The sequence below is a fragment of the Bos javanicus genome, chromosome 26 (assembly GCF_032452875.1).
Source record: "Bos javanicus breed banteng chromosome 26, ARS-OSU_banteng_1.0, whole genome shotgun sequence".
NCBI lineage: Eukaryota > Metazoa > Chordata > Mammalia > Artiodactyla > Bovidae > Bos > Bos javanicus.
Window position 1 is genome coordinate 16802528 of NC_083893.1, and position 16249 is coordinate 16818776.

The following is a 16249-nucleotide window of genomic DNA, read 5'->3' on the forward strand; positions in this document are numbered from 1 at the left end:
CTTGCTTGCTTCTTTTTGAGTGAGTTTTTTTTGTTTTTTGTTTAAAAAGATGAGTCATAAAGAAGTTCATAGAGAACCAAAATTTCACTTTGTCCTGCATAACGGACACTTTCTGGGCAGAAAAAGCTATTGCCAGTAAGGGGTATCCCACTGCTGGGAGGAGAATGGGCTCTTCTGTAGCTTAGTGTGGGGGTTGGGACTCTCTATCCTTTGAAGGACACAGATTCATGGGTGGAAATTAATAGCGGAGCCCCCAAAAATGAAAAAACAGGATTACTAAAATAACTAAGATTTGAGTGGGAAGATTTTAAGTGAGAGAAAATGTTTCATTCATCTGCTTTTCAAGTTAGAGACAGGAAACAGAAGAACTCCATTTAATATGGAAAACAATTAAAAATAGACTCCAGTCGATTTTCATCCAAGTTAACACAGAGAGGGAGGGGCAGGGAGGAAAACTATGAAGTGGGTGAGCAGGGAGTCAAGGAAGATTCGGTACTGAGCTGAGCTCTGAATAAAATGATTAAACCTCCAATGTGTTTTGAAATTCAGACTCAAGAGCCCCTTTTACATTAGGAAACTGCTTTAAAACTTGACATTTTACACTGAAAAGGACTTTTGTAAAGGGAAAGTTTATTCCTGCACGGAATTTCAAAACTGAAAACTTTCAGGACTTCCTAGGTAACCAGTGGCTAGAATTCCGTGCTCCCAGTGCAGGGGGTCCAGGTGTGTTTCCTGGTCAGGGAAATAGATCCCAGCGTGCTGCAGCTAAGACCCAGTACAGCCAAATAACTAAACTTTTAAAAAAAGGAAAACTTGGGACTTAGAATCATCCTCTGGAATTTTAAGGCAGAAAGGTCGATACATACAATGATCACCTCAAAGCACTCTTGTTTCCCCTAAGACACCCCTTCAGAGAAGGGGAAGAACCGACCAGAAGCAGTCAGAGAAACTCTGGAAAACAAACAGGAAAGCCCTCAGCAGCGCTGTCTGGGGCCACATAGCTTAAGGGGCAAAGACCCACCCCAAGCCCAGGTCCCCAGAGGGCACTGCTGAGGGAGCACCCAGTGCAGTGACTTCTGGGGAATGGAGGCCATGAGTCACCAAGAGAAAGTTCAAAAGCTTCTGTTGCAGAGACACAAAAACAGTTTCTATTTTAGAAAATTTCCCATCCGGTAGGTTTTCTTTTTAATTTTGGTGTTCGAAATTTTGCTTTCTAGAAATTCCATGTCACAGAGCTTCAGGGTTTAGAATGGCACTTAAAAGAGAGATGACGGCACCAAGATTTTCCCAGCAAAGCTCTGACTAGAATTCCCATGACAGGAATTAAGGGGCAGACATTGTCCTTTCTGTCTTTTCTCTCTTTTTGGAGCTCCCACCTGAGGAAAACTGAATACCCAGGCTTTGGGACACACGTCACCTACTTATTCAGACACCTGGCCTCATCCCCATAGGGGGCCTCTGTCCGCTGCTGCGATCTACTTTGTGGGTCGTTGAAGTAAGTGAGCTGGGGCAGGTAGCCTTGGGGAAGAATGGGATTTGTGAACAATTCTGTGGAACGGCAGAATCCTTGCTCCAGACATCACAGGACAGCCAGGCTGATTCTGGCCAGCGGGGGGCGGGGTGCCCCTCGCAGACCCCTCACCTCGGTTGTGTTGCAAGAGCACAATAGTGGGATTGACGATCGTTGTGGACGGGTAGGCAGATGATGGCTTGCTAACTGATGCAAAGGTCTGGGAATCAGTTCCAGCGTGGGATGAAGAAACTTCATTTAATAGAGGACTCGAGTCCTGAAAAGGAAGCAATCATTGTCACTCAGTGCAACTACATGAAACCAAGAGATAAGGCTTTCTAAAAAGAAGAGATTTAAAGCTTTACAAGGACCTTAACTATAAAAAGAAATGTAACCAGTGAGACATGTTGATTCCAGTTAGAAGTTTAATGTGGAATGTTTATTCTTTTTGTTGGGATTAGTAAGGGGAGAGAAGGAAGGTGAATGTTACTCGAACTCTCAGCAACATCATTCATTATTTTCATCTGGTCAAAACTGTGGCTCAATCCGGTTACTGAAAAAGCAAATTCAAATCAAAGTAGCATAACATGCGAAACTCATGCAATCCACAATGCAATTTGAGAACGAGAGCTGGTTTAATTGGGGGAAAATCAGGAAAGTTTAGTACTTATGTAAAGAAACACTGAGACGCCGTGAGGACGAGAAGCCATCGATGTATTAATAAGAACAGGGAAGAGTTAAGTATTGGAGCTCTTGGAAAGCTGTTCTCATCTGTACCACTGAACAACCCTACCAGCACTCACTTCTAGGACATTATTTAGTCCTACTGTGGCATTTTTTCACTCCAATATTGAGTCACAAAGATCTCTGAAGACTTATGAAAATCCTGATTTTGAGAGTCTGAGGTGTCTGCCAGAAGTACCAATAAAATTATTACTACTAACATTACAATCTGCATAATGGGAACCATATCAGTCTTTTTAGAGACATGAAAATAAGATCTCAAAATGTAGTAAGGATATGTAGTTTCTTCTATCACTCCTATAAATTTTGCAAAGTTTCTATTTTGAAGCTTACAGACCCTAAAGCCAGAACAAAAGGTTTGAAGAACAAAACTGATAGTTACCTTCTAGAAAAAAGTGTAGCTCAAAGCAATCAGTATGCTCCACCAGAGACCAAGGACTCTATAAGCACCTGTGGGACAGGGGCCTCGCCTCCCTTCCTGATCTTCCACCTGCGCCTAGCACAGTGGCCTGCAGACCCCGGTGCTCAGTAAATGCCCCATGAATGACAGGAGACATCTACCAGCTACACCTTCTGTGGCAAGGGAACACGTGCCCATCAAATACAGGATATGCGTGTCAGGACAGCTCCTGACACACAGTAGGGGCTTCCTTAAAAATACCGGCTTGGTCAGCCCACCTTTTCTGAAAGTGCTCTAACAGCTGTTAGTTATGAGTGGCAGCTCAATTTAGCGAATAAAACCTTTCCCCAAGACTCAAAAGACAAAATATGATCTTGGACAAAAGTGCTTCATCTCATTTCTTTTGCATAGTGGGAAAACAACCACACTTGTCCTCATTTACTTTCAAAGTGATGTAATAAAGACAAATGACATAGTGGTGTCAAAACTCTGCCACAATGCACCCAAAAAACACACAAAATATCAGGCATACAGCTCTTTAAAGTGTAAGTGCCTGGGTGGACCATGTGAACATTAAGCATCTCCTAGATTTTACTCTGGCATAAATCTTATTTCTGGAACATCACAAAAATGACTATTGACTAAAAGAACTTGGATCAATTAACATGAAATTTTCTTCCTTCTTACTCTTCAATCACTGCAAATGGAGCAGATATAAACCCATGGTTTGCCCACCATCCACAGGAGCTCCTGTTTCTCTTGATAATTCTCACTCAATGCAGGAGTCTGACCAGTTTCCTTTTTCACCTCTTACTCTGTACCCAAGGCCAAACCAGAAGTTTTCAGGCCAAAGGAAGTCCACCTGGGAGTCTATACCAGGCTGACCAGACAAGTTTGAGATACTGAAGATACTGGCCCAACTAATCTTTCCTGGAACACCTGAAAAAAAAACTCAATATGAAAATCTAGATCTAAGCAAATGACAAAGAGTAGAATCATCTTTGTCACCTCAGTCATGTCCCTCTCTTTGTGACCCTATGGATTGTAGCCCACTAGGTTCCTCTGTCCATGGGATTCCCCAGGCAAGAATACTGGAGTGGGTTGCCATGCCCTCCTGCAGGGCATCTTCCCAACCCAGGGATCAAACCCGCATCTCCTGTGTCTCTTATGTTACAGACAAATTCTTTTACTGCTGAGCCACCGGGGAAGCCCAAAGTGTAGAGTACACAGCACTACTCATGATGATACCCTGTGCCATAAAAACAAGACTTGCTTTACATGCTGCTCCAAAGAAACATTCCCTGCCTGTACTTTCCAAAACAAGAGTGGCTTCTAAATTCATCTCTAAGTTGAGCTGGGGTGAGGAAAGTGCATCCGTGAATAATCTAGCACCTTTCTCCAACAGAGCTGAGGGGCAAGGTTCAAAGCTAGGATATCCAAGCCCCCGGGCCACATTTGGCCAGGTCCTCACCTAACCATTGGGTTTCCCTGGTGGCTCAGACGGTAAAGAATGCCTGCAATTTGGGAGACCCGGGTTTGATCCTTGGCTTGGGAAGATCCCCTGGAGAAGGGAATGACTACCCACTCCAGTATTTTTGCCTGGAAATTCCATAGATGGAGGAGCTCAGCAGGCTATAGTCCATAGCGTCGCAGAGTTGGACACGACTGAGGGACACATTTTCCATTTAACTGCATCACATTGTATCTAGAGGTCTGAGCAGAGGACCAAGCCCGGGATGTAGTTCTTCTCAGCTTTTTACCCGATAGCTCACTGTAATTTCTCTTACAAGCTGAAATACAAGTTTACTCCCTGCTCTTGGCATGACTGGCTAATGTTTAATGAGCCACTGGAGCCAGTTTTGTAGGCATACCTCTTTAAGGAACATTTAGTTACATTTAGTGGGCCAATTGCATGACCCACAAGGTCACTACACCTTAAAATGTGGGCCACAGATCATCAGCATCAGAATTCCCCCCGATGCCTATTACCAAGCCTCAGTCCTCAGCCCCTCCCCAGACCCACTCAATCAGAAACTCTAGGAGTATAACCTCAGAGGATCCCATGAGCACTATACTTGAGCACCCACATACCACTCAGATAAATCCTGTTCATGGTTGTGCCCACAGCATTTAGCAGAATACCTAGAACATGACCAGAACTCAATGATGAATGGTTAACTAGCCAGATACTGATTTTTGAGGGGCTCTGGCTCGTTTGCTAGGGCACACCCTCAGCACCAAAGCTGACATTTCCTGAGCACCTCTCTGTGCTGAGCCCTGAAAGAGAAGCTTCTCTGTGCTTGGATCCACTGCACCCACAGCCCAACAGATCCATGTGTCCCCGTTTTATGACTCACACTGAGGCTCTTCCAGTCTCTCGGTTCCCAGGGCTCCTGAGGAGAGAACAGACTGGGTCCTTTGACTCAGTCTTTCCTCTAAAGCTCTTGGCTTTCCCACTACGATGGGGACGCATCCCTCGCAGATCAGGACCTGAAGTGTCAGGACACTTACTTAACTTCCCATGACCACTGGAGCACTGTTTTGCCTCAAAATTCCCTGGTGGCCACTATGCAGGGGCCTCAACAACGTTCTTCCTTTTGAGGAAACAGCGCTAACACTTGTACCGGGGCTTGTCTCTCTATGTACTCAATTAAACTCCTTTTTTAAAACCCGGTCTCTGCCATTGCTGTATATAAAAGAAAGCCTGCGAGCTTGCAGAATCAACAAGAGTGAATCTCTGCCTCCCCTAGAATCTCCCTGCTCCCTGCTAGAGAAACGGTGAGCACCGTGCCTGCTGCTGGCTTTTCCACGCGATTCTGCAGCTCTCCTCAGCTCTCCATACTACATCTGCCCGGCCCCTCAAAGAGCACAGCTAGTCCAAGGAAAGGCCACGGAAGTGGTTTTCTCTGCAGGAAGATGTGCATTCCAAACAGGACAGAGAGGAAGAGCGTCTAGACAGACTGGTGAACAGCCACGGGGGCCCACGGAACACACAGGGGAGGCATGCTCTAGTGAAAAGCAAACACAGCCGGTCATCACACAACACAGGGCGGCCGGCGTCTCTCTCAGAACTTAGTACTTCAGTGAGAAAGGGGTTGGGGTTGGTTTGCTGGTTTTCTTAACTGCCGGGAGCAGACATTCAGGAAAGCTGGGAGAAAGGGGATCCCGCAAGGCTTACGGTACTTGAAACAGCTCCCGTGAGGTCAGGCTCCGAGACTCTGCGGAGGCCCTCGGGGACCGGAGGGACCAGCGGAGGCTGCGGTGAGAAGGACGGTGGAGTCTGGCTAGCTGGGGGGAGGGAGCCAGGGGCGCTGGCTGGCTGGCTGTGGTGGGACCGCCTCTGCAGATGAGGGGGAATGAAATCGTCTAGAGTCGGGAAGGTCAGAGGTGAGCCGGCAGGGGCAGCCGCCGGGACCGGGGGGCCGTGGGGCCCCAGAGATGCTGGAGGTCTGTCAGTGCCTTCGTGCCCTCTGTCGGTATTAACCCGGTAGAGAGGGACAACTATGACCTCAGGCGGGGCTGGGCTGGAGGAAGTGGCGTCCTGTGGGAAACAAGGGGGTCGTTACGTGAAGGGGAAGCGCGGGGAAAAAGGAATTCCATATTTAAACAGTTGAGAGTGGACATGCAGTGAGGCACTCTGAGAAATATTTAATCAGTGCCCTTTCCTCCAAGTACACGAGACAATCAGCGCTAGCCAGCTGGCCTCCTGACACTCTATGACACAGAGGGAACCCCATCCAACTTTACTTTCCATCCATCTATTTTTGAATCCTTTTAACACTTGAGAGAGAGAGAAAAAGAACAACAGGCAGGCAGGCTGTGTTTAACCCCCAAAAAGGCTTGCAGAGCCTGAAAGCTTGGAAGTGAAGACCATTTCTCCGGCATCTTGATACAAAATGTATAAAACATATAATATCTCACCATGTTATTAGTCTACGGATTCCACGCTCCAGCATACTTACATATTTACAGGAAAGAGGCAGGGAGATCGAGAGGACTGTGCTGAGATGTTTAGAGTGAAGAATTTGAGATCAAGCTGCAGCATTATTAACAAGGAGAGGGAGGGTAGGGTGGCCCAGAAAACAAAAAAGAGCTGCTCACATGAGTTTTGAGAAGAGACGGTGGAGAAGACACACACACATTCCTAATTTCTTGCCTTGGCTGGATAACACAGCTGCAAAAGGTAAGGTTCTTTTTTCTTCCGGTTTTCGGGATCAGAGGTAACCTGGGGGCCTAGCCCAGGTGCTCTCACTGCGTCTGGGAACGAAGGCCAAGGCCCCAGGGAAGGACTCTGGCCACAGCCAACGGCATCTTTATGGATGTCAAAGGATAGCTTGGGAGGGTTGGGAGGAGCAGCAGAGGGTGGCGTCCCTGTGCCGGCTATGCGGGAGACAATGGTGGGAGCCGGTGCCCGAGTGCCTGCAGCTTCAGTGCCTTTGGCTGGGTCACGTGCAACACCAGAGAGGTTTTCCGATGCCACCGGGCAAACGTTGCAGGATAAACAAGGTACATATAAGCTGCTGACCTTTTTATTCCCAACTGCCTCATGACGTGGGTTAGAGCTCACATTCTCTCTATCAACTGTCCTGGTGGCTGCACAGCGCTGCTGGGGTTGGGACCAAGTGCCAGGGAATGTGGAACCTGGAAGCGGGGGCCCAGGACATGGCACACCTCGGGGGGCTGATCCGGCTGCCAGGGGCAAAGAGATGGGCCGGGGCAGTGAGGGGCTCTGCTGGCTGAGGGTGCCAGGTGGGAGGTAAGGCTTTGGTGAGCTCAGGTAGAGTGAGTCCCTGGAGGGACTGCGGGTGCTGGGAGGCTGCCATGCAAAGCGGTCCTCTTTGAGGAAAGGAGGGCGTGGGGGAGAGAGGACCTTCGTAGTATTTTTGAGACACAGTAAAAAGAAAGAAAGAGGAGGGGAAACGGGAAGAAGGACGACCATTAGAAACAGCAACACAACATGATCTGAAGAAAAAACAATTCCTGACATGACTGTAAGCAAACCCTCAGCTTAGACTCCTCCTGGCTTGTTTATTTCTCCTCAGAATAAAGTCAAGAACCGGATCATACTCACCTGAAGAGGCAGGCTGACGCCCCTCTACATCACACGATGCTGAGCTCAGCCCAGGTGCTAAGTCAGTCTGACACTAGTTCTGGACTGACCTGCACCCCCTGAGACCTCCTGACCCAACAAGGGCGCCCGAAGGCTAAGCGCCAGTGGAAGAAGCCTAAGAGCTCCCAGCCTTCTCCCATATCCTTTCCTCAAAGACTTTCCACTCCATGCCTTTGGCTTCCAAGGTTTGAGTTCCCTCAAATTCTTCAGCGTGTTTCATTCTTTTCCCTTAGGAAATGTAGGACCGGAAGAATCATTCAGAGCTGTGTTCACCAGAGGCAAACATCTCAATTGAGTCCCTAAGATTCAGCACTCAATCCCACAGGCAAAATAAGTTAAAGCCTACCAAGAAGAGACTGCTAAGGACTTAGAATCCATGAGTGCTCTTGTCTCCTAGGAAACAATTTGATGGAACCACTTATTAGAAGGAAGATAGTCATGAGATTAAAAGCATGTGGTCTCCTGTTTTTGATGCACCCAGGACAAAGGGGCCAGGCCATGAAGCAACTGACTAACCGGCTGGATTGGCATCTGACGGTGCCTGGTTTACCTGATTTCAGCTCATTTCCCATCCCCATCTGGCCACAAGGCACAGGCAATCCTAGAAAAGGGTGAACAGCCTCAGGCTCATGGTTTCTGTGCAAAGCTCTGGTTCCAGGCTCAGAGCTAGAAAACTGCAGCCCTCACCTCATTTCCTCTCCCTCAACACAGCCCCTAGCTCCTCCTTGGGGCTCAGTGGGGCAGAAGGTCGGAGAAAGGGATAAATCTCCAGATGATCATCATGTCAAGGAGAGACATCTATGAACCTGTGGTTCAACTGGGATTTAGGCCATAAGGAAAGTTTATTTCCTGGATGTGTGTCCCTGCAAAATTCATAAATTGATTCCCAAACCCCAAAGGATGACATTTGGAGGTGGGGCCTGTGGGTGGTAATGAGGGCTAGATGATGTCATGAGGGTGAGACCCCATGATGGGACTGGCATCCTTATAAGATGAGCCAGAGAGACCAGAGACCTCTCTTTCTATCAGGGAGAAGGTGGCCGTCTGCACTTCAGGAAGAGAGCCCTAACCAGAAACCTAATGGACAAGCACCTTGATCTCGGACTTCCCAGCCTCCAGACGTGACAAATAAATGTCTGCTGATCGAATCACCTGTCTTTGTTACTTTCTTACAGCTACTTAAGACACCCAGACTTTCTCCACTGGCCCCTGTCTTTAAAGATCACCCACTATGAGAAGAAAACCAGAACCTTCCACTAAACTGCACAGATGAGGCACAGTTTGGATGGTAAATGGATTATAACCCTAAACTGGGAGGGTGCAAGGGTGTGGTCTATTTGGGGGTTATTTTGTATTTCCTTTTAATTTTTTTGCAGAGTGCAGGCAGCAAGGGGAACGGATGTTAGTGAGGGTGAGTAAGTGAAATAAAGTATGGGTCTGGACTATACTATCAACCGAGATAGTTTACTGTAAACGATCTACCCCTTCAGTTAACTAGGTTAACTTGATGCCTATCCTTTCCACAGGGAGCCCAGGACAGTGCCCGCCGAATGTGGCCATATATCCACCAGTCAAAAATACAAAATGTATCTTCAGCCACAGCCAGGAGCAGAACCTTCCAGGTGTACACTCTCTTGGTGAACTTAGGCTGGAAGTCGGGGTGTGCTATTGGACTAAAACAATGCTCTCTAGAAACAAAACACTTGAGCGAGCATGTGCCGAGGCGAGCTGATGGTGGTGGTCAGGGAGGTCAGTAGAAGGCAATTTTGAGTGAGGTTCAGAATTATTTTGAGCTGCAGTGTCCCCCATGTGATTCCTTCTGGTCCAAAGATAGCATTTGGTTTCAGTGAGTTTTTAACTTAATGTGGCTGTGGCCATATAAGGGGCCAGGGCTGAATTACATCAGGCCTGAAGCTTCCCAGGGCCCTGACCCTGTGGAGAGGACGCTTCCCCAGAGTGCTGACAAACACGCTTGGAGCCAAGGCCCTCCTGTCCTGGGGCTCCTTTTAGCTCCGAGAAGGAGAAGGGTAGACACAGTCGCTTTACATGGAAGGAACTACTTTCTCCTTTATTGTAAACATGGTGGGAACCACCTAGGCAGTTGGCACTTCTCCCCAGGTATCTACTAATGAAATTCCATTTATCTTTTTAGAAGATGGGACGGTGAAAAACACAAGGCTGCTTAAAGAATCTGCCGTGATCCTAGTGTAGTTTCAGAAACTACAGTCCCTGCTCCACTGGGGCCCACTACAGTGATGCTGTCAGAGATGGGAAAGCCCTGGTTGCCAGTCCCCGGGGGTAAGGCGAGCAGGGCAGTGGGAGGAAAGGCAGAGGTGGGAGCAGCAGGACACGGGATTCCCCTCTGGCCCATGAGTCCCTGGACTCCTCCTTAGGAGGAGATGCTAGGCCTGCAGGGGTCTGGGAGCTGTCTTCGTCTGAAACCAAGCCAGGGCAGTCAGCAGCCCAACTACCCAAGCTCCATCTAAATCAGCATATTCTATTAGCTCCGGCCATGGCTATGGAAACAAGAAGTCATTTTTGCATTCAAAAAACAAATCTATGACCTAAAGACTCTTAAAAGCTGGATGGTCAACTTTACACTGAACATACAGAAAACCTCTTATCTCAGCAACCTGCCAGGTATCGTTTCAGACACCCCAGTACAAAGAAACTTCTCAGAGAGTAAGAGATGAGAAGATGCACACACAATCCGTAGGCGCTGTTACAGAATGGGCATCCTTGCTATGAGGTTCACCCTCACAAACTCCCTGAGGGCAATGTTTCACACAGGGATCTGAATTCAACAAATGCGCAACAAAGTTGCCATCAGTAAGTGTATTTAAAGGGGATTTTTGTTCACTTGACATGCTCTTAAAGTCCTCTCTTTAGAAGAACCGTTTTAGAAGCCAAAAGGACTTAGTGAGCTACCCTTTGGGCTAAGTCACTGATAGTGGAAGAGGCTGTGCTTCTACATGTGCCCGGGGTTAATTAGCACTATCTCCTACCCCGGGTACAGAGCCAACTGTATCCAACCTGGAGAGTGCTGAGAAGGAACTGTGCCCGCCACCAGCAGCAGACTTAGATGCTGGGAAAGGGCTTAGAAATGATGGCACATCATTTACTGGACAAGGGACCTCCCACGTCCCGAGTCTAATGAGGCCTTCAGGAGGCCAGGCCCATTGCAGCTCCTGGCTCTCATCAGTGGCCCTGCACCAGGGGTGGGGGCATAGGGGGCACTCTGATCAGGGAGCAGGGTTGCACACAATTCAGCAACCTCCTTTAAGCCTGCGGAGATGGGGTTCTGCAGAGGGGAGGGAAGGCATCATCTCCGACTCAATTTCATTCCAGGGACAAGCACAATTTTATGTCCCCACGAGCAGAACCCAGAGAATCACTGGAAAAAGCAGGGTGGGAAGTAGGAAGGCATGTGGATTCCCTGGGTTCCTGGGGAGTTCTGGGAGCACATGCACAGAAGGCAGGCGTGGGGAGGCGGACTGCGTAAGGAACACATTTCTGCTGTTTTTGAGCAGCACAGCTCTTTTTAAAAGAATGGATTGCTCCGTTTGATGGCTGTTACTCCGCTATGTAAAAACACTCTTTACGGACTGCCTGAATTACAACAGGGTCTATTCCTTTCATCAAGCTGGCAAAGTAGCAACAGGGAGGGGAAGAAAGAAAGATCAGGAAAACAACTTGGGAGAAAAACTTCAGCAAAATTATCCCTCCTCCCACGTGTACCATGTGGGGGGATTTTCTTTTGTAAGGTAGTGCTAGGCAGTTTAAAGCCATCTGAACTTCCGTCTGCTGCTTCTAGGTTGCGAGATTAAGTGCTGGCCGCAGCTCCCTAATCTAAAAGCCGTAAGGACAGAGCTGCTGGAACTCTCACAGTTCCAACTCTAGCAAAGTAATGGACTAAACACAAGAGCGAACTCTCTTTTTGAATATTATACTCAGACCTTTTTTCTGGCTTGGATTTCCCTCTTTCAGATCATTTCCACACACGTTTCAAACCTAGGAAACACTGGGCTGATATTTCTGATGCTCGGTATAGACCAGTGTCACCCCATGCTTCTGTTTTCCTTGACCCCAACTCTTGTCTAACTCTGCTCCCCCTGGGGCTTTCCCAGAGTTGACCAAAAGTGCGACTCAAAACTCAGTCCATCATCCAGCTGAGTGAGCAGGCAGGCACAAGTGTAAGCTATCCGGCTCAAGAGTGGTCCCCACCCCGCCCTTGGGCACACGCCTACCTGGGGCTTGCTGGAGGGAAGGCTGGGATGCACACTTCGGTAGCCCTTGGCAGCAAGTGAAGAGGGCTGGGCATTTCCATTGGCATCGGCATTGGAAGAAAGCCTCCACTCATCTGAGGGATGAGAAAAAAAAAAGAACCCTTCACTCTCAGGAACATTCCTTGGGTCCCTCTGATTGAAGGGTTCCCGGTGGAATGCAGGGATAGAACAGATACAAGAGAAACCATACCTGCTGAGGAATTCTCTGACTCCAGAACTACGTGTGGCGCAGAAAGGAGGCAAACAGGCAGAAAAGAGGGAAAACAGAAACGGTTACGTTTGCAGGGAAAAAGCACGCTGTGCTCAGAAAGACGAAAATCCAGTGCCCCGTTGCCTGACACAAAATGCCCTCAGTCACGATGGCCTAATTACCATAGGAACCCACTCTAAACCATGATGTGCTCACAGGCTCTGACCTTTGAAAACACAAGGCTCACATTCACAGTAATGAAGAAACAATTGTTCTTGACATTCTTACTTTACAGACAAAAAGGCCACAGAACTCTCCTGTCCAGTCCTGACTCGCTGACTTGAGCTCCCCTGTTTTTAAGCCTGATGTGGGCTCAGAATGACCTCCCCTCATTAGCAGGCTGGGCTCATGAACAGACCCAGAGAGGTCTGTTCATGAGCCCATAAGCACTTTTTCCACGGCTGCTGGCACTATGGGACTGGGAGAACGTGATTTAAGCCCAGAGGGATCTGCTGTGATAAGGGCTTTTCTCTCCCTGCCTGCCTTTTTTCTTTCCATTAAACGAACCCCATAAACATTTCAAAATCTCGTCATCCTGAGTTTTCATCAGACTACAAGGCACCCCTGTCTCCCGTCAGCCAGCTACCAACCTGCCCTCCATCTATCGCCTGGCACAGCTCGGAGACCCTAAGTCTCTTCTAACCTGACCCACTTAACACCACAAGGCTGGAGAGCACAGTGGTTCCAAGCTTGGCTGGGAAGGCAACTGGACCTCAATTCAAATTCTGGCTCCTCTGCCTATAGGTTCTATGGCCCTGAGCAAGTTAAAAGCCTCAGTTTTCCCACCTGAAAAATGGGGATAATGATATATTGTGCTGTTTTAAGAATTAAATGATATAAGCACAAGAAGTGCTTAGCACAGTGCCTGGCAGAGCTCAGCAATGTGTGTTATTTATCTCCATCTTCTGCATCATCTCTTGCGTCTATTCTCTATCTTCTATGTAGCCCAGGGGTCAGCAAACCTTTTCTATCAAGGGTCAGTTAGCAAATACTTTGATGTGGCTTTGATGGCCACATGGGCTCAGTCACAACTATTCAACTCTGCTGCTGTAGTACAAAAGCAGCCACAGATAATATCAAGTGAATGCGGTGGCTGTGTTCCAATAAATCTTCATTTATGGAAGCTGGAATTTGAATTTCATATAATTTTCACATAGCACATTCTTTGATTTTTCTTTAACCCCTAAAAATATAAAAACCCAGATGCAAGGAAAAAACATCCTTATGCTTTCTGTCCAATTGTGGCAGCCTAGTTTGAATAGGGAATTTTTTTTTTTTTTTTTTTTTTTGCAACTCAGAAGTAACCCTGTGAACAGTAAACAAAAGCCTGCTTGACTCCAAAGAAGAATTTGAGTTTACAAATATTGGAAAATTACTTCGCGATACCCTTGCCTTCTGATTGATTCCACTTTTAAAATCACAAGAGTTCAGTCTAATTAAAGGCAAGCCAAAAAATAAAAATACACACACACACACACACACACACACACACACACACACACCCCTTTCCAGGTTTACCAGCTGTACAAAAACCAGCATAGGCCAGATTAGGCCCAATCACCAGTTTGCCAACCCCTCATGGACTCAATCCCTCAGGCTCCTCCCCCTGGCTGCCACCTCTTATCTCATCCCATATAAAGAGGGAAATAATACACAGCAGCTCTCACAGCCCACGACCCCACTTCAACATGGGTCCCTCAGGGATTAGAGATGTGTCTTCTGGATGTCTAGCTGAGATTTTAAAAAGCTGTTGATTGAACACCTTTCTAAGTGTCCAATGCTGTTGGCCACTTTTACACATATTTAGTATTTAATTCAGTGTACATAAGTCTGTGAGGTAGGTATCCACTCTACTTCATGGATAAAGAAACAGAGAAGCCAAGTGACTTGCCCAAAGTCACAGAGCCAGGAAGTGACAAAGCAGTCGGCTCCAGTCTCTAGAATCAAGCACGGCGCTCTGCCCGCCACCCACAGCCACCAGTCCCACCATCTGCCACAAAGCAAAGTCTGCATTCCAGGGAGGTGGTGGAAGCCAAACGGTGTCAGGACAAAGGCCGGGCAGGAGAAAGGTTTCTAGTGATCTGCATCCATGTACAGCAGTCTAGTTGAATCAAGAACAACCAGGAGTGCCTGTTAAAACACAGTTCACAGGGCCCCATCCCAGAGTTTGTGACTCAGATGAGAAGTCAGGCTTGAGAATTTATATTTCCAACAGGTCTCCAGGTTCTATTAAGGCCACTGGTCCACAGCCCAGAGCTCCCTTTGAGAATCACTGCTATAATAAGGTATATTCAAAAACATCCTTATACTGGGGAAATGGTTATTTTTGCAAATTTCTTCCTCCTCTGAAGCAAAGTTTTTATAACCTTTTCCAACTGAATTATTTTTTGAGCAGATGGCCTGTCACATTTTTGCCACTACCTTAGGGACAATTCCTAGATATCTGTCTTCTTGTCCCAAACATGTAGCTGGGAAATTTATAGGACTTGATTTTTACTCATGTTACTGCAACATACAGGCTTGTGTGATCAAGGCCAACTATAATCCTCACCGCCTCGCACACCTCACAGGGTTGCTGAGGTCAGGGACGTGACACATTTTAAAAGTGACCATTTTTAACACTCACTGGTTTATCCACCCAGATCTCTGGCCCCAAAATTTCCTTGCACATGAAGGCCTTCAAACATCAGAGGATACATTGTGACAATGGTTCTCCTTCCACCCCTGTATCTGTCACTTTTACTTTCTTATTCTTCCCTTCTAGGTTCTTTCTAGTCAGGTTTTGTTACGTCATTCTACCAAATCTATTAGATTGACACACACATTAAATGTCAACAGATTCTGAAGAAGGGCTGTCAATAAAGGATGTGAACTTTGTCCATGGATGTCGGGGCAGGTTATTTTGTCCACTCTGCGGTTGGGTTGGTTCTATTCAGGTGATGCTGGCACACAGATGTCTCATGGGAAGCCAAGGTAAGTCTGTTCCTCCAAACCCCCAGGTATCATAAAGGGACCATCATTGTTGACTCAGACAGCCTTGTTTGAGTCCTGTTTTGCTCACTTAGTATCCTGAAGCAAGGGACAGAGCCTCCTATGTGAATTGGGAGATTATCTCTTTTAAATATTTACTTATTTTATTTTGGCTGCATTGGGTCTTCCTTGCTACTGGGGGACTTTTCTTTAGTTGCGGCAAGCAGGGTTACCCTCCAGTTTCCGTGCACAGGCTTCTCACTGTGATGACTTCTCTTGTTGCAGGGTACAGGCTTTAGGGCACAAGTGCTTCAGAGGTTGCAACCCCCCAGGCTCTAGGGCACAAGCTTAGTAGTTCTGGTGCACGGGCTTAGTTGCCCCGAAGCATGTGGGATCTTTCTGGATGGGGGATTGAACCCCTGTCCCCTGCAATGGCAGGAGGATTCTTATCCACTGAACCACCAGGGAAGCCCTATCTATCTCTTGAGTCACAAGGACTGAATGGAAGTATCTGGCATTAAGTATGTGCTTAGTAAGATTGGAATCCAAAATATAAGGGAAAAGAAATTTCCCAGACATAGAAATTAGAGTGGTTGACTTCCGCCATTTGATAGTCATAAGAACATAATATCCTCAGGGATCAACCCACTTTTTTTTTTTTTTCCCCATTCCAAGTCTTTAAGACTATTCCCCTATCCCCATCCCCAAAAAGGCAGTTCCCAGGACCCTATGGAACATTCTTTTCTTCCTTAAAAGAGCTGCATTCCTGACATTTCATCAGCCTTCATCTGGTATCTAGTCTTCTGAACCTTCAAAGCTGGTAGCAGCCCAGGGCCATTTGCGTCTAAGTGCAACAGGTGAAATTTTATATACATGATCATCAATTATTAACTCTTGGTTAGGCAGACTGTCAAAAATACTTCTCTCAATAATTTTTGGTGCAGAGTTCCGAGGTGGAGGAGGGGCTTAGAAAGCTGGA

At 47.2% G+C, this 16249-nt stretch overlaps 1 protein-coding gene and 1 long non-coding RNA gene across 30 annotated transcripts in view; one reads left to right on the forward strand and one right to left on the reverse strand.

Moving 5' to 3' along the window:
• SORBS1 (sorbin and SH3 domain containing 1) overlaps nt 1-16249 on the reverse strand; it is a 235601-nt gene that overhangs the window by 87435 nt on the left and 131917 nt on the right. For 8 of the 28 annotated variants that reach the window (XM_061402876.1, XM_061402872.1, XM_061402873.1 and 5 more), the window contains 5 exons: nt 12241-12267; nt 12012-12124; nt 6811-7524; nt 5833-6195; nt 1643-1787 (listed from right to left, as the gene is read on the reverse strand). In XM_061402876.1, coding sequence (XP_061258860.1) covers nt 1643-1787; nt 5833-6195; nt 6811-7524; nt 12012-12124; nt 12241-12267 — 1362 coding nt within the window. The remainder of the gene's footprint in view (nt 1-1642; nt 1788-5832; nt 6196-6810; nt 7525-12011; nt 12125-12240; nt 12268-16249) is intronic. The other 20 variants (XM_061402901.1, XM_061402896.1, XM_061402895.1 and 17 more) reach the window with 4 other exon arrangements.
• LOC133239213 (uncharacterized) lies at nt 6219-15177 on the forward strand. Of its 2 annotated transcripts, XR_009733757.1 has the most exons (3): nt 6219-6837; nt 7697-9175; nt 9291-15177. It is a non-coding gene; the product is annotated as an uncharacterized LOC133239213 (long non-coding RNA). The 2 variants fall into 2 exon arrangements; XR_009733756.1 differs by having other exon boundaries at nt 7697-15177.